General features: G+C 54.3%; 10 protein-coding genes across 10 annotated transcripts; 5 read left to right on the forward strand and 5 right to left on the reverse strand.

The window, feature by feature from the left end:
• Window positions 1-556: 556 nt before the first annotated feature.
• On the forward strand, window positions 557-2,499 carry HMPREF1541_08578 (uncharacterized protein; the record flags this gene model as incomplete). The annotated part of the gene is made up of 3 exons (XM_008722897.1): window positions 557-2,174; window positions 2,240-2,345; window positions 2,394-2,499. The coding sequence occupies 3 exons, from the start codon at window positions 557-559 to the stop codon at window positions 2,497-2,499; spliced, it is 1,830 nt and encodes a 609-aa protein (XP_008721119.1).
• A 914-nt stretch (window positions 2,500-3,413) lies between these two features.
• Window positions 3,414-5,702, forward strand: HMPREF1541_08579 (uncharacterized protein; the record flags this gene model as incomplete). Its single annotated transcript, XM_008722898.1, has 4 exons — window positions 3,414-3,521; window positions 3,579-3,673; window positions 3,723-5,483; window positions 5,534-5,702. 4 exons carry the CDS (start codon window positions 3,414-3,416, stop codon window positions 5,700-5,702), a joined length of 2,133 nt encoding a protein of 710 aa, XP_008721120.1.
• Window positions 5,703-6,654: 952 nt separating this feature from the next.
• HMPREF1541_08580 (uncharacterized protein) lies at window positions 6,655-7,500 on the forward strand (the record flags this gene model as incomplete). Its single annotated transcript, XM_008722899.1, has 1 exon — window positions 6,655-7,500. The coding sequence occupies one exon, from the start codon at window positions 6,655-6,657 to the stop codon at window positions 7,498-7,500; it is 846 nt and encodes a 281-aa protein (XP_008721121.1).
• A 169-nt stretch (window positions 7,501-7,669) lies between these two features.
• HMPREF1541_08581 (uncharacterized protein) lies at window positions 7,670-7,894 on the forward strand (the record flags this gene model as incomplete). The annotated part of the gene is made up of 1 exon (XM_008722900.1): window positions 7,670-7,894. One exon carries the CDS (start codon window positions 7,670-7,672, stop codon window positions 7,892-7,894), a length of 225 nt encoding a protein of 74 aa, XP_008721122.1.
• Window positions 7,895-8,182: 288 nt separating this feature from the next.
• HMPREF1541_08582 (uncharacterized protein) lies at window positions 8,183-9,298 on the reverse strand (the record flags this gene model as incomplete). The annotated part of the gene is made up of 4 exons (XM_008722901.1): window positions 8,183-8,613; window positions 8,660-8,706; window positions 8,754-8,810; window positions 8,859-9,298. The coding sequence occupies 4 exons, from the start codon at window positions 9,296-9,298 to the stop codon at window positions 8,183-8,185; spliced, it is 975 nt and encodes a 324-aa protein (XP_008721123.1).
• A 626-nt stretch (window positions 9,299-9,924) lies between these two features.
• On the reverse strand, window positions 9,925-10,532 carry HMPREF1541_08583 (uncharacterized protein; the record flags this gene model as incomplete). The annotated part of the gene is made up of 2 exons (XM_008722902.1): window positions 9,925-10,396; window positions 10,444-10,532. 2 exons carry the CDS (start codon window positions 10,530-10,532, stop codon window positions 9,925-9,927), a joined length of 561 nt encoding a protein of 186 aa, XP_008721124.1.
• Window positions 10,533-10,833: 301 nt separating this feature from the next.
• HMPREF1541_08584 (uncharacterized protein) lies at window positions 10,834-11,949 on the reverse strand (the record flags this gene model as incomplete). The annotated part of the gene is made up of 1 exon (XM_008722903.1): window positions 10,834-11,949. The coding sequence occupies one exon, from the start codon at window positions 11,947-11,949 to the stop codon at window positions 10,834-10,836; it is 1,116 nt and encodes a 371-aa protein (XP_008721125.1).
• A 254-nt stretch (window positions 11,950-12,203) lies between these two features.
• HMPREF1541_08585 (uncharacterized protein) lies at window positions 12,204-12,967 on the forward strand (the record flags this gene model as incomplete). Its single annotated transcript, XM_008722904.1, has 2 exons — window positions 12,204-12,270; window positions 12,327-12,967. 2 exons carry the CDS (start codon window positions 12,204-12,206, stop codon window positions 12,965-12,967), a joined length of 708 nt encoding a protein of 235 aa, XP_008721126.1.
• A 61-nt stretch (window positions 12,968-13,028) lies between these two features.
• Window positions 13,029-14,942, reverse strand: HMPREF1541_08586 (uncharacterized protein; the record flags this gene model as incomplete). Its single annotated transcript, XM_008722905.1, has 1 exon — window positions 13,029-14,942. The coding sequence occupies one exon, from the start codon at window positions 14,940-14,942 to the stop codon at window positions 13,029-13,031; it is 1,914 nt and encodes a 637-aa protein (XP_008721127.1).
• Window positions 14,943-17,061: 2,119 nt separating this feature from the next.
• On the reverse strand, window positions 17,062-18,585 carry HMPREF1541_08587 (uncharacterized protein; the record flags this gene model as incomplete). Its single annotated transcript, XM_008722906.1, has 1 exon — window positions 17,062-18,585. One exon carries the CDS (start codon window positions 18,583-18,585, stop codon window positions 17,062-17,064), a length of 1,524 nt encoding a protein of 507 aa, XP_008721128.1.
• Between the last annotated feature and the right edge of the window lie 504 nt (window positions 18,586-19,089).

Below are 19,089 nucleotides of genomic sequence, written 5' to 3' on the forward strand. Positions count from 1 at the left end.
CTGGTCCGTCCCCGCAGCCAGATCCGTGACCATCACCTGGCATTGTTCCCCAGTGTCACCCTGAACACCGCAGTCTACGACGCATCTCTTAGAGTCTCGATTCATTGGTGTTGCCTGCACGCTTCGAGAGCGTTGCAAACCGTCAAACGTCCGTTCAGCCGTACTGGAATAAGCACCGAATCTCCCCCGGGAGGTTGCTGCTGCCAGTGCAGGGAACGGCTGAATACCATAACGGCGGCTCTGCCGCCTCGAAGATCTGGCACATCAGAACTCTCCTTACCCTCCTGAACTCAACTCCGACGGCCCATCCACTTCGACCTCCCCTGAAACCTCTAACCACCCAACTATCTCTTCCCCAAACCCTATTCTCACCACACTTTCCTCCCCGAGGCAGCCTGCAGCCGAGCTTTCGAATCCCGCCACCACCCCACAAAACCGGTCACGCAACCTGAGAAGAAGGCGTCGATCTTCATCACAAGAACCAAGCTCTGCCTCCGGACAAAGGCGCGAAGGCGCCAGTCCAGAACGTAAAAGACGCAAGGAGGGAAGTAACACCATGCGGCCTGCGGACAGCTCGATAGAAGCAATATCCAATGGCCAAAACGGAGAAACAAACGGGTCTGTACCCAAAAAGCCAGTTCAAGCGGTGCTTAATGGGCACGATAAGCCTATTCAGAACGGCTCAAGTACCTCATACGCAAACGGGTCCGCGAAGAAGACCAACCCGATAAAATCCACGCTATGGCAGGGCCATAATCGTGAAGAGGTCACTCGAATCCTGATTCAAGGACTGGTGGATCTGGGTTACGATGACGCTGCATCTACGTTGATAGGCGAAAGTGGCTATGAGTTGGAAAGCCCATCCGTTGCTGCCTTTCGGAATGCTATTCTTGAGGGTAGCTGGGCTGAAGCAGAACATATTCTTCTTGGATCAGTGTCTCCAGATGTTTCGGACGAGCAGCCGGATGTTGGTTTGGTCCTGGCTGAAGGCGCAGATCGTGGGCAAATGCTTTTCTGGATAAGACAGCAAAAGTTCCTGGAACTACTGGACCAGCGCGATCTGGGCCGTGCTCTCGGCGTACTACGGTCAGAATTAACGCCACTGGACCACGATATTCATCAGCTACATGCTCTATCGACTCTTCTGATGTGCCCTCCTGAAGATCTCAGGGCCAAAGCCCACTGGCCTGCTACCATTGACGAGTCGCGGAGGTTACTGCTGCAGGAACTGTCGCGATCAATAGCGCCATCAGTAATGATCAGAGAGCACAGGCTAGCAGAGCTATTCGACCAGGTTAAGCACGCCCAGATCAATGAGTGCCTCTACCATAACACCTCGATCCCTCCCTCGCTCTACTCGGATCACGTTTGCAGCCGGGACGGCTTCCCACTGAGGACATCCACTTTATTGGAGGAGCACTCGGACGAAGTATGGCATGTACGCTTCTCGCCCGACGGGACCAAGCTAGCAAGTGCAAGCAAAGATAAAACCGCCCTGATCTATGACATTTCGTCATTCACGGTTCTGCACAGGCTGACCGACCACATGAAAGAAGTTACGGCCTTAGCGTGGAGTCCGGACAGCACTAAGCTCATTACCTGTTCCAAAGATGCCAGAGCTAGAGTATGGGACGTCGAAACAGGGCATTGCCTGGCTACCTACCAACATCGTGGGGGAGACAATACCTACGCCATCACCGAAGCCGCATGGGCACCGGACTCTCGCAACTTTGTGACCGCGAGCCACGACCGTAAGCACACGCTATGCCAATGGCAACTTGAATCTTCCGACCCGGTATACGTTTGGCCAGAAGGCTTTCGAACCGACTCAGTTGCCATTACACCTGACGGAAGGCGAATAGTGGTCGCGGATACAGACGAGAGGTTGCGCTGCTTCGACTTCCGCACTCACCGAGAAGAATTCGTCATCCAGTTGACGAGCCGAGTCACTGCAATAAGCATCAGCGGCGACAGCGCGTTTGCACTCCTGAACCTTGCCGCTGGTGAAGTCCACATGTTCGATCTTCTGGTTCGAGATACCGTCAGAAAGTTTGTGGGACAACAGCAGGGGACATATATGGTTCGAAATTGTTTCGGCGGTGCTGCTGAAAACTTTGTTCTCAGCGGCAGCGAAGGCAAGTGCAATGATCTCAAGAATGCGGTTCATGCTAATGGTTTGCAGATGGTCGCGTTTACGTATGGCATAAGGAAAATCAGCAGCTCATTGAAACTCTGCAAGGCCATGGCAAGGGCCAGAGTGGCAAGGCCTGTGTCAACACCGTCGATTGGAATCCTACAGATCCTGGCATGTTTGCCTCGGGAGGCGATGATCGCAAGATTCGAATGTAAGTAACGCCGAAAATTAATAGAGGAAATCTGCTGATGACTTCCAGCTGGACCAACACAGTTGCACCAGCAGATGCTATTCCCGGCGTGGTAGATCGACAGATGGTGCGACAGGAACTCGGCCGGACCAGTGCCATCCGCTCAACATTATGATTTCTGCCCAGCTCTGGCTGTATTGGCGGCGTTCACGAAGGTACCCACAAACGGCTAACGGACCTGATAGACATTGGTTACGACAAGAGCATTGAAGGAGTCATGTTTGGACTGCAGTATTGATACCACTGGACAGCAGATTGGACCGTCATATTACATAGGGCATAGAGTGACAGAGGACATCGGTATGGCGAATTCACAGACCCTGTCGAGGAACCGAAGCATGGGCAGCTACATCTGCCAGCCACCTATCTCAGCCATCAACACTAGACATAGGGATATCTTAACGAAGTGTTCAACCGTGCTCTAAACTCCCCGCGTTAAAGTTGCACCCGAACCAGTGCCCTGAGTCAGATTGGGTGGTGGGGGGCCCAGCCTCGTGTAGATATGAGGCCCAACGGTTGCCCAATGGTCTCGTGCGCAGGGGCCAAAGGAGAGCAGGACACGCGTGATACCTTCCTACTCGATTCTGGCAGGTTCGCCGTTGCCTCGTGTGGCCAACAGATTCGTTGTTGCCTAGCACAAACGCGTATCTTCTTGCCACGCACCCACTCCTTACATACCCTTTGGAGCCAAGTAGCGTGCATACAGAATATGGGAGCCTAAAACATGCCCGTGGCACTGACGCTGGACGGCTCCTCATACTCCACCGACTCAGCCTCGTTTCTGTTTGGCGAGCCTCGCAGGCGCCAAGCGCCGACCAGCGACCAAGTTGCGCATGCGAAGGCTCACCATCATTCTCAACGAACAACTCCCTTTGCCGGCCCTTCCAACCTAGACGACGCACTTCAGAGATCTGCTAGAAGCAGCCTTGATAGCAACAACCACTCCGCACTTAGCGACACTTCTCCGGTCACCTTCGCGCCCATCATGTCGGCTCCGCCGGCCGGATACTCGTCAGTCCCGCCATCCCAATGCTCAACACGGAGGCTGATACTAACGGTAAACGCAGGATCAACGTGAACGATCCGGCTCTGATCTCTCTCGTCAACAAACTCCAAGATGTCTTCGCAACAGTTGGTGTATGTCCCACTCCCTTTCCACGATAAGCCAGAGTGTTCCTCTGACGTATGCCTCAGGTTCAAAACCCTATAGATCTGCCTCAGATTGTCGTGGTAGGATCGCAATCCAGCGGCAAAAGTTCGGTGCTTGAGAATATCGTTGGTAGAGACTTGTATGTTTGTTTATGCCATTTCAGCCCTGCCCCTCACTAACCTTCCCAGTCTGCCCCGTGGCTCGGGCATCGTAACGCGAAGACCGCTGGTCCTGCAGTTGATCAACAGACCAGTACCTGCGAAAGGCCTCCAGACCAACGGCGTGACCGAAGACGAGCTGAAAGACTCCAAAGACTCGCAGGCTAACGTCGATGAGTGGGGCGAGTTCCTGCATCTCCCCGGCCAGAAATTCTACGACTTTGACAAGATCAGAGATGAGATTGTCAAGGATACTGAAGCGAAAGCCGGTCGCAACGTCGGCATCTCCCCACACCCTATCAACCTACGCATATACTCACCCAACGTCCTCACTCTTACGCTGGTAGATTTGCCGGGTCTGACCCGCGTTCCGGTTGGCGACCAACCACGGGATATTGAGAAACAGATCAGGGAAATGGTTTTGAAGTACATCTCCAAGTCCAACGCTATCGTTCTCGCCGTCACGGCCGCAAACGTTGATCTGGCCAACTCCGATGGCCTGAAGCTGGCAAGAGAAGTGGATCCCGAGGGGCAACGCACAATCGGCGTGCTAACAAAGATCGACTTGATGGATACTGGAACCGATGTCGTGGACATTCTTGCCGGCAGAATTATTCCCCTGAGACTCGGGTACGTTCCCGTTGTCAATCGCGGCCAGAGAGATATTGAGAACAAGAAGCGCATCGACCTTGCGCTCAAGGCCGAGAAAGATTTCTTTGAGAATCACGCCTCATACCGGAACAAAGCCTCTTACTGTGGCACCCCTTACCTTGCTCGCAAGCTCAACCTGATCCTCATGATGCACATCAAACAGACTCTCCCGGATATCAAAACTCGTATCTCAAGCTCATTGAAGAAGTACTCAGAAGAGCTCGACCAGCTCGGTGCAGGCGATCTTCTCGGAAACAGTGGAAACATCGTTCTCAACATCATCACCGAGTTCTCCAACGAGTATCGCACAGTCTTGGATGGAAACAGCCAAGAATTGTCAAGCAATGAACTTTCCGGTGGTGCTCGCATTTCGTTTGTCTTTCATGAGCTCTATTCCAACGGTATCAAGGCCGTTGATCCATTTGAGCAAGTCAAAGACATTGACATTCGGACCATCCTATACAACTCCTCCGGTTCATCACCCGCGCTGTTTGTTGGCACAACAGCCTTCGAACTGATTGTCAAGCAGCAAATCAAGCGCCTTGAAGAACCATCTCTGAAGTGTGTATCTCTCGTCTACGACGAACTTGCCCGCATTCTCGGCCAGTTACTCGGGAAGCAGCTGTTCAGACGTTATCCTCAACTCAAGGACAAGTTCCAGCAGGTTGTCGTCGCCTTCTTCCGGAAAGCTATGGAGCCCACAAACAAGTTAGTGAGGGACCTTGTCTCGATGGAAGCGTGCTATATCAATACTGGACACCCTGACTTCCTCAACGGCCACCGTGCTATGGCCGTTGTCAATGACCGACACACCCAGGCCAAGCCTACACAGGTGGATCCCAAGACCGGCAAGCCCCTTCCTCCATCCGTCCCACCTCGAGCCAACTCACCATCGCTCCCAACGGATGGTAGCGATCCTGGCAACAGCGGCTTCTTTGGCTCTTTCTTTGCGAGCAAAAACAAGAAGAAGATGGCCGCCATGGAACCTCCCCCACCAACCCTCAAAGCCAGTGGCACGCTTTCCGAACGCGAAAACCAGGAAGTTGAAGTCATCAAGCTGCTTATCAACTCGTACTTCAACATTGTGCGGCGAACAATGATCGATATGGTACCGAAGGCTATCATGTTAACCCTCGTGCAGTAAGTCCGCCGGAGAGACTGACTAAGGTTCATATACTAACGCAAGCTAGATGGACCAAGGACGAAATGCAGCGCGAGCTCCTCGAACAAATGTACAGGACTCAAGAACTTGATGAACTCCTCAAAGAAAGCGACTATACCATCCGGCGGAGGAAGGAGTGCCAGCAGATGGTGGAAAGCCTCAGTAAAGCCAGCGAGATTGTCAGTCAAGTACAGTAAGCCCAGAATGCTGGCATGCAACCAAGCAAGGAAGCACGCGGTGTTATGAGCCTTTCTCCAGTCGCAGACGGAACGCTACTGTATGTTATGACCTATTCGGTTGATATGGCGAAGGAGGTTGCAGAAGCGCAGGAGATGAGTTTGCAACTATATCGATATTACTGCTCGGGTTTTCCGATAGATAGAAGCGACACGGCCCACCATAGCTAGATGAGCGATCGACTGGAGTCAGATGTGGTCGCAAAGAGTCACGCAGGGTGTCAGGCGTCAGTCAAGTCGGGCCAGGTAGTCATTGATTGGAGAGTCGGACAGGTGCCGAATGTCAAATTGTTAATGACTAGATCAGAACATGAGTTATTTGGTGCATGCCCCGGACAATATAGCGGAATGAGTTGTTCCGCTGTGCCGACCAGGCGAGGAGGGTTGTAGGGTCGCGCTGTGATAAAGTCCCTTGGGAAAGCAAGCAGCGCCAAACTCGCTGCTCTCGAGTAGATACGAGTAAGGACTAAGCTCAACCGCTCGCATCCCACCAAGATCCTCATCGTCGTCAGCACAATGTCTTGACGGTCTTGGCACGGCATCATCAGGCGGCGGAAAACGTAACAGAAAATCAAATCCTTCCTCTCAAGTTTTCTCTTGTCTCACGGGCAGCAAAGCACAAAATCCGGCGATAATATATGGGCCCGTGACGTCGGTCGTCCGCAAGATGGCGAACAGTACAGCGCAAATGGCCCTTGTGCCTGCACATGCCTATGCTTGCTTGCGGAAGCCATGCAATCCCTTCTCCACCGAGTCGGAACATAGCTGACGTCTAGAATGAGTTGCCACATATCCAGAGACCACTACCATTATGTCGAGCTCGCTCACTCTACATGACCGACCCCGTCGATCCGCGAACATACCATAGAACAGCCACACTCGCCACTCTGCACCACACCGAAGTTCGCCAACCATGAAGGCCAGCAACGACGAAGTCCACATGCTCGTCCTCGAGACGGACGAACCTCATCCAGAAACCCGAGACCGGAAAGGCAGCTTCGGCGACATATTTCACAATCTCTTCAACGAGGCCGGCCACACGCACGACCCACCCCTCAAGATCACCACCTCGATGCACTACGTCGTCGACGACCCCGCCAACAACCATCACGGCCACGTGCCCAAACTCAGCGACATCCCCGTCTCGACGCGCGCCATCCTGCTCACGGGTTCCATGTACGACGCCCACAGCTCCGAGCCGTGGGTGCTCCAGCTGCTGGACCTCCTCACCCAGCTCTGGCAGAGCCGGCCGGCCATGAAGTTCAGCGGCGTCTGCTTCGGGCACCAGCTGCTGTCGCGCATGCTGGGCGCGCGCGTCGAGCCGCACCCGTCTGGGAAGTGGGAGCTCGCGCACACGGCCATGGAGCTCGCGCCCGTGGGCCGGAAGCTGTTCCGGACGGACAAGCCGCGGCTCGCGCTGCATCAGATGCATCAGGACCAGGTCACCAGCGTGCCCACGCCGGAGCGCAGTGCCGGCCTGCTGTCGCCTGATCAGAAGGTTCACGTGTGGGCGAGCTCGGGGCATACCGAGGTGCAGGGCTTGTATATGAGGGAGCGGCTGTTCACGAGCCAGGGCCACCTGGGCTTCGATGAAGAGATGGTGCGCCGGCAGATCGACATGCGGGTGGAGAGTGGTGGGATTGGTGATGCCAAGGCCGCGGAAGAAGGGAAGGAGGCGGCGCATCTGAAGCACGATGGCCTGGTGGTCGCGGCCGCGATCGTGAGGTTCTTTCACGGCGATGATGTGGATGTCGAGTGAGGATCGGGACCACGTCGTCCAATGTTACTTGGCTAAATCTGTACACTTGGATCGGGGGGCGGGGTTTTCAGTCCCTCATAGCCTCATTGTCGCCAAGGCGAATAATTGTGAAGAAGCAGCTATGCAAGTCCATCATCCGTGATTTGAGGTTGAGGACCTGGATCTTGTGATGATGGGGCATAAGTGGCTGGACAAGAAGGTGTATGAGTCGGTATGGGGGGGAGGTCGTCATACTATGCGCTCTCAGGTGCTCAATCACCGGCGCGACCCTACCGGATTCGTCGTGGAGCCTTACGCCGATAGTGATGTGGTCAACAAAGACACACCAATGGTTCGATCTGGGGGCACGGCAGCTGCCATATGGGGACATCCTGTACCAACCGTCTGGCACTAGATACCGAGGGCGCATCACCGTGTTGGTCAATAACATCTGCAACATCACTTGGAAAGAAACATTTTTTGTGTCTGCAAGGAGCTCTTGTTATCTCATACTCGGGTCTTCGTATCTACTTCGGATGCGGGTGTTGATCTGATCGAATACAGTTCCTGTCGCCTCGACAGCCATGCTTTGTGTTGAGAAGATGCTAGCTGGTGAAAGAGTATTGCCACGGACTCGATCCCCATCTCGTCATCTGCATGCTCATTCGGTTGCCATTTGCGTTTCTGAGGGACTATTCGACACTCACTGGGTCGAACATGGCGAAGCACTTCCCGTGCCAGCCGTATCCTGCGCGTTGCCAGACTGCTGCGTCGTATGAGCATTCGACTGCGTCGTATGAGCATTCGACTGCGCACTAGCAGTGTAGACCGTCGCGCCGTCGGGCGTAGGACCACCGTTGGGTCCGCTCCTTTTGGCTAGCGGATCATAGCCTGGAATGCACATTGGGGACGACTGCAGGGATTCGACTGCAGGCGGAGCGGGCATTTTGGCAAATGCCTTGCAGAACTTCTTGTGGTTGGCCCAGTCGCTCTTCTGGCAGTCACGTCCGCAATACATGACCTTCTTACACTTCCCACAAGCCTTGAGACCACCGTCGACTTGCTCAGGAAATTTGTCGCAATTGCGACATTCGCGAAGGACAGGGGCACCGGGAAAGTAGGCAGGCTCGCCTTCTGAACAATCGTCAGCTATGAACGCAGTGCCGAAGAGAAAGATTACTTTTGCGTCGTATCCCCTTGACCATGGCATGAGTCCAATCATGTGTTCTGCACTGTCAGTGAGTCTCCTGTAGTCGTGTATGTAAGCAACTCACGGGACGCCCTCCTCGTAGTAACGTGGTCCGTGATAGTTCATCATGGTGAATCCACTCCTGACTTTCTGTCAATAGGTAGGGACATCAATGATCAGATAGACTCACCCGTTCTTTGACCTCGCCTCATCGAAAGCCATCTGTATGTTGTGGTCGGTACGGTCCGGCTCCTTGAGCTCGTAGGGAGTGCCATTGATATACTCATCAAGAGCCTTGCCCATCTGCTCGATGCCCTCCTTATGTAGACCGCACTTCTTGTAGATGCTGCGCAGATACTCACGCTGCGCACTGCTGATATTGGCTCCGACATTCATGGCCTTTGCACTGAGGATGACACAGGCATGGGGACCTGTGAGGAGCAAATCAACATGCTGAGTCGCCTTGTATTTGTTAAAGACCCTGGTGAAGTGGCCCTCGTTGAGATGACGACGTGTATCGGCGGTTGATTTAGACTGAGTTGAGTGTTCACAATCGTAGTGATCGGGGTCATCTATGAAGTTGACGTTGATCTTGAGATCGTCCGAGAGCGTGCCAGCAATGAGATCCATTGCATAATCCTGGACATCAGTATCGACTTGAGAGAACCACAGATACAAGTACTCACAGATTCATAGATGCCACCACCCCATTGACCCATATTCGCCGACGGACCGTTGAACTGTAGTACCAAGGAAGGGGACGAGAGCGGCTCAACAAGCGAGGAGGCTGACGGACGGATAGCAGATTTCCGACAACGTGTAGAAGCTTTCGATGAAGAAGGATGAGGTGGGATTAGTCGAAGGTGGAGCTTGAGCGGGCAACTAAGTAGCGACATGGAAAGTGCAAGAACGCGTCCAAGTACGCGTAAAGTGGTTTCTGACTTCCAGAACGAGCCTTCAATTACGGTCAATTGCGCATTCAGTCGGCATACGCGACCAAAGACATCGGATACCGGAGGATGGAATGTAGGGAGACTTGACTTGTCAATACCAACTTCACTGATGGACTTTAATGTCCCATATGGCCACCCCGTGCTGCTCCAGTCCATCCAAGAACCAAGCTGCAGCCCACCGAAGCCACCCGGACGATTCACCGAAACACGAAGCCACCTTCCGACCCTTAAAAATAGACTTACTATTCACTCGGATCCATAGACTCAGATATATCGGCCGGCCGTAATCCCTACGGCCATTGCTCATCCAAACAACACCTCAGTCTCACCTCCCTTATCCCCCCTCTCCAGTTCCTCAATTTGCTTTCGCAAGACATCCGCTCTGAAGCTTCTGAAGGCCTTCTCGATCCTTGCTTTGACCTCCGGGTCACTTGAAATCGTCCGCTTCGCGGACCAGGTTCCGGTCAAAAAGCCTGATTCGCCTCCCACGAAAAGCCCCGCAATGCTGAAGAAGGTATATGCAGCGATATCTCCCAATGTGCTGGGCCTCATCAAGGGAGTGATGTCGGGGATCGACTCCTCGCGTCCGCTTGCAAACCTGACATGGGTCGGCTTCTCAGCAGCTTTGATGGCTTGGAAGATACGGTTGCGGTTTGCGCGTAGGCGAAGGGCGAGGAAGGCGCCGAACGAGATTCCAAGCAGGGACCCGATGAGGGCGTGTGTCTGGACCTTTTTGGCCGCAGATACAAGCACGGTTTTGTCCTGGTCCTTCAGGCTGTGGCCACATTAGATGCTGTAGGTGGGGCAGGGCTAGAGACGGACTCATGCTTGAAGTGCTCTTCGGCGAGCTTGGCGAGCTCCGCGCTTTGATGTTTGCGGAGCGCAGCGAATGAAGCAACTTCTGATGACATGATTACGGATTGCTCTCGTTTTCTTGATCAGTCGCAGTATGATAAGTTAGAAGGCAAGGAAGCTCAAGCAGCTTGGAGCTCTCTTTTAGCTTTCCCGTACGAGCTGAGCTCGTGCGATGCTTTTGCGTCATCCGTATTGACGTCAACTCGGGAAATCATATCCGTTGACGATGCACCTGGTCTAATCAGGCTTACTGGGGCTTCATCGCTTCAAGTCTCTGAGCATCCTATTTGACCTTGAACTCATGTCTTAGGCAGAAGTTCACGCAAGATGCCGTGTATTAACAGGAGACGTCAGAACTTATGACCCTGTTGCTGCTGAACGCTCACCGTCATCAACCGGGTCCCGGTCATCCCCCAATCCCCCCCCCACATCAGGAATCTCAAGCCCATCCAAGAAGACATCAGCCTCCTTCCTGCTCCTTCTCTCCTGAATGGCCTTCCTCCTTGCTTCAATCTCTCGTTTCCGGCCTTCTTTTACGCCATCCCTCTCCTTCCTCTTTCTTTCCGTCTCTGCTCGCTCCTGCTCCAATGCCTCCATTTCCTTCTTCCGTGCCTCCTCGTCCTTCGAGAATGCGAAGAAGCCAGTGCCCTTGGTCCTCACCTCTGCTTTTCCGTCGTAATGGCTATCGGGAGGCGGCGTAGCTTCTTTGTCCCGCTTCGCTGCAAGCTCTGCCATGCGCTCCTGGATGACGGTGTCGGGATTGAAGGCATGTGTCTGTACCGTATCTCCAAAGATGATGTTCTCCGGGGCTGCCGGTCGTGCTTTTGCATCCTCGAAAGCAGCTTCTGCGGCTGAGGCGATACGCTGCGACCGCTCAAAACGCCGCTTCTCCTGCGCCGTGCCCGTGCGGAGGCGGCCAAACTCATCTGTCCACTGCGCTTTGTCCTCTTCAGCCTTTGCCCGTCCGCTTTCAGATTCTGATCCACCGTCATCGCTATCACTGTCCACATCATCGGACTGTGACGCTTTCCCTTGTGTATCCGCCCATTTCTTGTCAAAGTCCACAAGGCCGCGTTCGTCGTAATCATCCCGGCCAATATACTCGCCACGCTTCATTGCATTGTAAAGACGAGTTTTCTCAAGCATCTTGCGTTTGCTACGCGCGAGGTCGGACTCATCAGTACGACCCACATCGCGTGAGGTCTTGTGTTCTTGCTCATCATCTCGGGTCCTTTTTTTGGACTCCTTTGCCTCACGATGGGCTGTGAAGAGAGACGCTTTGGGTGCGGGGGATGGCACGCGTTTGTTGACTTTTGACGCCGGTTGTTGTTCAGAGGACTTGGTTTTCGAGGACGCAATGAGGGAAGAGAGGTTACTGGTGAAAGCGAGCGAAGTCGACGAGGAGATCGGTTTATGCTTGGACTTGGTGTTCGCAGGATCGCGGTCGCCATAAAGAGTGGTTGCCGACCCCATATTGATGGCTTCTGCACTTGTCGGAGACGCCCGAGGCGAGAGCTGTTCCGGTGATGGTGGTGGGTGAAGTACATATTCGCCGCAATACACAGTTCGTAATTACTCGTATTGCTATCTAAATATAATTACCGATCTAGGCAAGCATGTTCACTTGGCGGCTGCCCCGCGTTTCAACGCTACCAGGACTCTTTTTCGAACTCCTTACACTCGATACCCGGCACTCTTGGATTTCCGCTACAAGACAATAGGTCAAGATGGGTGTGGACGAGCAGAAGGAGGAACGTGAAGTCCTCGACTCCATCTTCCCGGATGAGATCACAGGTGTGCCTCATCTCTTGCTAGCCGCAAAGCACACCCAATACTTACAGGCTCGTTAGATCTTTCAGACACCTCATACCGAATATCAATCACCCTCGACCAGCCTGCCGACTTCCATGATGAGTCCGTGGAGCCACCAATCATTCTCCTGAATGTCACATACCCCGAAACGTATCCCGACGTGGGTCCGCATCTCGACCTCAGCGCTCCACCCAGTGCTGCAAAACATCCTCTTATTGAGGTGGCCGAAGACAAAGCCCAGTTGCTTGATGCTCTTGCGCCCACAATAGAAGAGTCGTTAGGAATGGCAATGGTATTCACTCTCGTGTCAACGCTGAAGGAGCTGGCGGAGCAGCTCATGGCAGATCGCCAGCGCCAGGAAGACGAAATTCGCGATATGGAAGTGCGGAAAAAGGAGGAGGAAGCGAACCGTAAGTTTTACGGCACAAAGGTCACGAAGGAGCGGTTCTTGGAATGGCAGGCCAACTTCAAGAAAGAAATGGAGGAGGCGGCTCGGGTCCAGCGTGAGGAGGAGGAGGCCGAAGAGAAGAAGAAAGGCGGAGCGAAGGCTGCAGCGAAGGCGGAGGAGAAGCGTATGACTGGCAGACAGCTTTGGGAGAAAGGTCTGGTCGGCAAAGACGCGGACATCGAAGGCGAAGATCTAACTGAAGGCGTCAAAGAGCTAAAGGTTGGTGCTTGAGCCAAACAGGAAACGAGGCACCCTGATATGCTTCACGCCGAGGAAGGGAAGAAGACACGGATCAATCGTTCCCACCTGGCTCGCTATCAACAGCGAAGCCTTGGAAATATCGCCGCCGGAACGAATTCAAGTCGTCTGCTCTGCCACCAGCATCCAGGCTCAATGCGCTCGCGGCAGCCGCTACGACTCCATTTCCCGCATCCTCGATCACCCCCAGCTTCCGCTCATACACCAGCAAGCGCCGACTCCACCTATTGAAGCGCTGCACGCACACATGTTTCAGAGCCAAGCCCGGATGTGTTGGAATTCTCGTTTCTTCTTCCTCGCCCCTTTCATTCTCATTCGCACTGGGCATCCAGAAGGCCAATCTCCCACTGTCAACAAGCGTCGCCACCGCAAACTCCAGCACATCGTCAAGCATCTTGTCAAAGCTGTACGGTCTTTTTGGCGCAACATATCCGGGCAGGAGGTACGCTGGTACACCATCGATAAGATACGGCTTACGTTCCATCGACTCGTCCTCGCCGCCGAGGGGTGTGGCTGGTTTCCGAGCACCCAACACTTTCAGACCCTCACGTACGCCATACGGCGGGTCTGCGATGATCCCATCTAACCATCTTCGGCCCTTACCATACGCTTCACCGCCACGTATTAACGGAGTATTGACAAGATCTCCTGTCAAACAGCCGCCTAGCCTGCTATGCAGCTTGTACTTTGCGAAATTTCGCCCCACGCCCTTCTCCAGGCCCGCGCCGCCCTTTCCCTTGAAGCTGCGGCCGTCTATGTCGCTGCCTAGCACCCACGCACCCAGCTCTGCGGCCGCGACAAGAAAACCACCGGTGCCGCAAAAGGGGTCGAGGAACATCTTGCCTGTCGATGCAAGTGCGAGGTTGGCGGTAACTAGCGCAAGCTCGGTATCCATGGAGGTGGTAGAGATATATGGACGCTTTTTGAGATCGTGCACTTCGATCAGGGGTCGGAGAGTAGTGGTTGAGACTGCCCTAGCGAAGTATAGGCGGGCCAGTGAGCGATATGTGTTAGGGTAGCGTCCGTTGGTCGATGTTGATGGCGCCGGTGCAGCGTCTGGGATGTTCTCGTGGGCGTCTGACTGATTAGATATTTTCAGATCGGCAGCAAACGATGCAGGAGTTGATACTCTTGATAATAATGCGGAAGGAGGTCCAGCCCAGTCCTCGAAGACGACCCACTCTTCAGCCGCGTCTTTCATGCGCACCAGGCCGTCGAAATCAAGATATGCGAAGGAGTTGATGATCTCCACCTGCTCCGGGGCTGAGCGAGCGTGGTTGAAGGAGTCGACGCTGAACTTGAACTTGAGGCCAGGATTGCTTCGATATCTAGACCAGCGGTGGGCAGAGTATGTGTGCGTTGAGGCGTGGAGTGCAGCATACAAGGGCGGCATCACGGTTGAATTGTGATTGTCCACTGCCGGCTCACCAATGTCAGTAAACGAGGCTTCAGGCTTCGCAGCCGTAGTCTCTGGCCGCAATGCCTCACGCTGCTCCGACCCATGGGTTTTTGAAGCCTCTATAGAAACCGGCCGCGTAGCATCCTCCCCGAACCCAGCATCATCAGCATGCCCCCAAAGCTCATAGATTCCCTTCGCCTGCACGCTGCGCGCAATAAATCGCCGCGCAACATCCCCCAGCAGCACCTCATCATCGCACCGCACTTCTGATTCGTCGTCCTCGGCACGCGCATTCTGTAACCCGTTCTCCCCACCACCACCAGCACCACCACCGGCCCGCTCTCGACGACCCACGAGCGTGAAGCGCACAACGCAAAAGGGACTGCCGACCTCATACCGCACGACGTGCACCTTGACGCGCTGGCGCCGCTGGCGTAGAGAGAGCGGCAGGTTGCGGTTGAGCAGCGTCTCGAGCGCCTCGAGCTCTGCGAGGCGGAAGTCGATGTGTGTTTGCGTGAAGCGGATCAGGTAGAGGTGAGGGTTGTCCATGGCGGGCGGGCGTCGAGATGGAAGGAGACGATGCGGCAAGGCGGTGCTGGATTCTTTGACGGAATCTGGCGAGGGTTTTGTAAGGGGGGTTTTGCCGCGCTGTAAGCTGGTCAAGGGTGGGGTCGTATCATATGCGATAAAGTGGTAATACCGCTGGGGAGTCAGAGGTTGTGCTGCGGGCTGAGTTCCGTCTCGTATGTGGGGGTTGTTGCGGCTCTCCAGGCGTCGACTGGAGGCACCGTTGATCTCTGTCACTCGATCGCTTACGAAGTCAACCTCGCACGCTCAAAGTGCATTGTCGTGTGGTGAGATGTAAAGAAGGCAAACAGATGTGGAATATTTTTGCTTGGCGGACCCCGTCAGGCAGTAAAATACTTGGCAGCAAGAGTACCGAAGTATGCAGCGCAGACGCGAGTCACGGCGGGAAGGGTCTGGACTGGAGCTGACAATAGATATTCTATGCGAGACCTGAAGTGAGCCAGGGCCGCTTTTTGCCTCTCCTCTAACCTACGGCCATAACGACAACATGTACACCAAGTTCGTCCCCTCCACCAAGTACCATCCCGTCATCCTCCCCATCCTGCTCCTCCCATCTCTCCCCCGCAGCCAAGAACCTAAGAATAATCCCCCAACCAAGTCGGATGCGCCTTCACCGCATTCACCTTGATAGGCCACTTCCCCGTCCCTGCCACGGCCCACAGGTCCTGCGGCTGGATATTCCCTTTACACTTCCCCTTTGGCGGCAGCGGAATGCTATGACACGCACAGTTCCACTCCATGGTTGCCCCCTTGCACTTATTCCACGGCTTGCACTGGATGTGGCCAAAGTCGGTATAGCATTGGCACTGCTCGGCGCAGATCTCGGGGGTGATGACCTGCTTGTTGCAGGTGTGGCCGTTGGGGGTGCACATGGTGGGCTCGGTGGGGCCGTCGAGGTGGTGGGGGCGGGGGTCGCTGCCGATGCCGTTCTGGCGGCGGAGGAGGGCGGTGATGTTGGCGTTCACGTTGTCGGGAGGGGAAAAGGGGATGCTGGAGGATGTGGTGAGGGAGAGGAAGGCGAGGAGGGGAAGAATGGTGGTGGTTAGTTTCATGGTTGCGGTGCTGGGATGGTTTCTGATACTGTGGAATGTCCCGGTCAAAATGGTGCTTAGCACTCGCGGTGCCAGGATAAGCGGCAGTCGTGGCGGGATAACATATTGTACTCGAGAGCCAAGAACATAACAACGGACCAGGCTTGAACAATGCTGCACACTCACACATGGAACAAGGCAGCTTGATCATACAGCTTGACTGTTCAGCCAACAGCACCGTGTATGGGCAACGAGCAAGCGCTGATGTATCCGTCTTTGTTTACAAGCGGCAGTCGATGTCTATTCATTGGCGAATGAGGGCACAAGGTACAGTCCCGAAAGTGGCCATTGCGCACGGTGTCATTGTCAACGGTATGGCTTGCCTCAGTTCTGTGGTGTACGAATGGCATGGCCCCCTAGAACGGTACAAGAGAAGAAGGTGAAGCCTCGACCTGCGAGGCTGCGAGTGCTTGAGCCCTGGCCCGAGTAGCGGACACAAGTACAAGTTACCCGTGCACGTACCTTACTTCCATGCTCGTTCACCGTGCCTGATGCATGGCGCGATTACTTTCTCTTCTGACGAGAATCGAGAACGACCCTCATAGACCCAAAACCATTAAGCCCACGTAGCTCGACTCTGATAATTACAACCCTCTGCGAAACCAAGATTGCACCGGTTCAGACTCGAAGTCCACTATTAGTCGCCCATGGCTCGAACGTCGACTCGAAGAGCTGACTAGTGTAAGCCCTGTGCTTAATCCCCGGAATATCCAGAATTCAAGGAGCCATAAAACATGAAGCCAAAACTCCCACCTTACCGAGCTCCCATCTACACAAGCTGGTACCAGTGCCCGCACCGGTCTTGACAGTTCCCAACATGTGAAGATAGGTCCCAGCTGCTCAGAGATTGCAACAAACAACCGAAGTACCACTCTTCGAGATGGACCAGCGCAAAATCGACGAAATTCAGCCCTTGTGCATCTGCCTGGTTATGTCGATACCAGTCGCATCATTGTCTGTTCCAGTGCCAGCCCATTCAGCTGTGCGTCCTATTCAACAGCGTCGGGGGTGCTCCTCTCAGCAATCTCCTGCTGTAATATTGCCGGAGGGTGGTAAATAACCGTGGCTGATCGATCGCGACGCACTGCAGATGATAGCTTGCCGTATATCTGGCTGGTCCACCGTATGGCGGTCTTTGTGGTCGAATCAGAATGAATGGATGATCTATCTTCTTCCGCACTGACCCTTTCCACATGCTCGACCATATATAGAGCAAGATCGGCCGGCTCATCGCCCTCCTCGACACAAATCTGGTGTAGCTGAGGGGGTCTCATTTCTTCATGGGTACTGTCAACGTCCAAGATAATGCTGGTCTTGCCATTTTCAGTACTGTCAATTGACGGCTGTAGCATCTCTGATGACTCAGACTGATAGGTCTCCCATGCTGAGGGCTGGCTTGCGAGGCTCCGACGGCTGGGGCAGCGGCGCGAACGCGGGGCTTCGATAGCCGTCTGGATTCTTGGTGCGTGCGCGGCCTCCCGACGCAGCCCGTGCTGTCTTGTGTCACCTGCAAGGTCTCTCGTGCGGTTGTTAGAACGAGATCCGCGATTGGCGGCATGCTTCGTAGTTATGACACGCCGGGACGTTGCCCTGCCAGAATGTCTTCCTTGACGAACCTGTTGGGTGACTCCGTGATGTGTCTGAGACCATTGTGTTGCTTCACCGGTGCCTGTTCGCGGGCAAGCGACAGAAGATTCGGCTTGGTCAGTACCAGGGTTTTTGCACTCGACTCCCTCGAACAGCGCGCTAGGAGTTCTCCGGCTAGTCCCGGCTTTGTTTCCCGGCTCTTCATCATCTGAAGCCACTGCACTGTCAATATTGTCATCATCAAACAAGCATGGCGTCCGAGGCCTAGCTGCTTTTTCCCTAGTAAATTGATTTTGGGTAATGTTGTGCAGAGGATTGGCTTCGGTCTCACTCACTGCCATTGAAGGCTGTCGAGACATCTTGAGACGTTGTTTGATCTCGCCATCGCTACTTATGCTGCAAACTGAGGCCATCGAGGCTTTTCGACGCTTCATCATGCTATCGTGGAACGAGCTAGATGCAGAGGAATTGGTGGATGGTGAGAAACCACGCTGGACGAGAGAGCCGCGGCGACGGTCGATATATTCAGTTGGGTAAGGCAATCCGCCACGGGGAGAAGCTGTGGAACTGGCGGGACTCGGTCTCTCGGAGGTAGCCTCTTGAAAGATTCTGGGGTCGACGAGGTTCAGGCGGGCAATCTCATCGATCATTGGCTTACTGAGATCGGACGTCGTTCGACGGATGTGATTGATGCGGTGCTCGTCCGAAGCATTCTTAGCCATTCGGTATCTTCCAAAGCCATTCATCTCGGGCAAGGGCGGCATCTCAGCCTCGTGATCCTTCAGCACGGGGACGGTGCTGGAACTGATGGTTCGCGTGATTTCTTCCTGAGTAATGTCGGACGCCGTTATATCTGGAGGCATGTTAAACACTGGGAGTTTGGGTGGGGCCTTCGGTTCAGGCAGACCTAAGAATTTTCGAACCATTTTGGGGTCTGGCTCTAGTTGGATGATTCGTCTAGGGGGTTTGCAGAGTGGAAGGGGATCAGTCATCTTCGAGAATTGAGAAGGCGCTGCAGAAAGGTTAGCATACGGGGATTGGGACTGCGGATTCACAAACGGGTCGCGACCACTTCACGGGTGACTTCTGTGACGCGCTTCAAGTCCTCGGTGGTGCTTGCATACTGTCTTTCGAGGCGTCTTTTGTGGCTTCGATCAGCAATACCTGGAAGATGGTTAAGATCATGGCGGTTCGAGAACGTCTGTGATCGACCTACCAGAGCCTGCGACGAGTCGGGTTATTGGTTCAGGGATTGGCATCGGATGTCTTATGTCGTCTTGAGATGGAGGAAAGAGTAGGCGAAGTTGCGCGCGGATGGGTGGACGGCAGCAGAGTGAGTGTGCTGAAGGCAAGATTGAGCGATGTAGGCCAGCGTCACGAGAAAGCGCCGATGATACTGATCTTTGGAGGAGCACTTTGTGACAGGCTCA

This window comes from Cyphellophora europaea, assembly GCF_000365145.1.
Source record: "Cyphellophora europaea CBS 101466 unplaced genomic scaffold supercont1.9, whole genome shotgun sequence".
Lineage (NCBI taxonomy): Eukaryota > Fungi > Ascomycota > Eurotiomycetes > Chaetothyriales > Cyphellophoraceae > Cyphellophora > Cyphellophora europaea.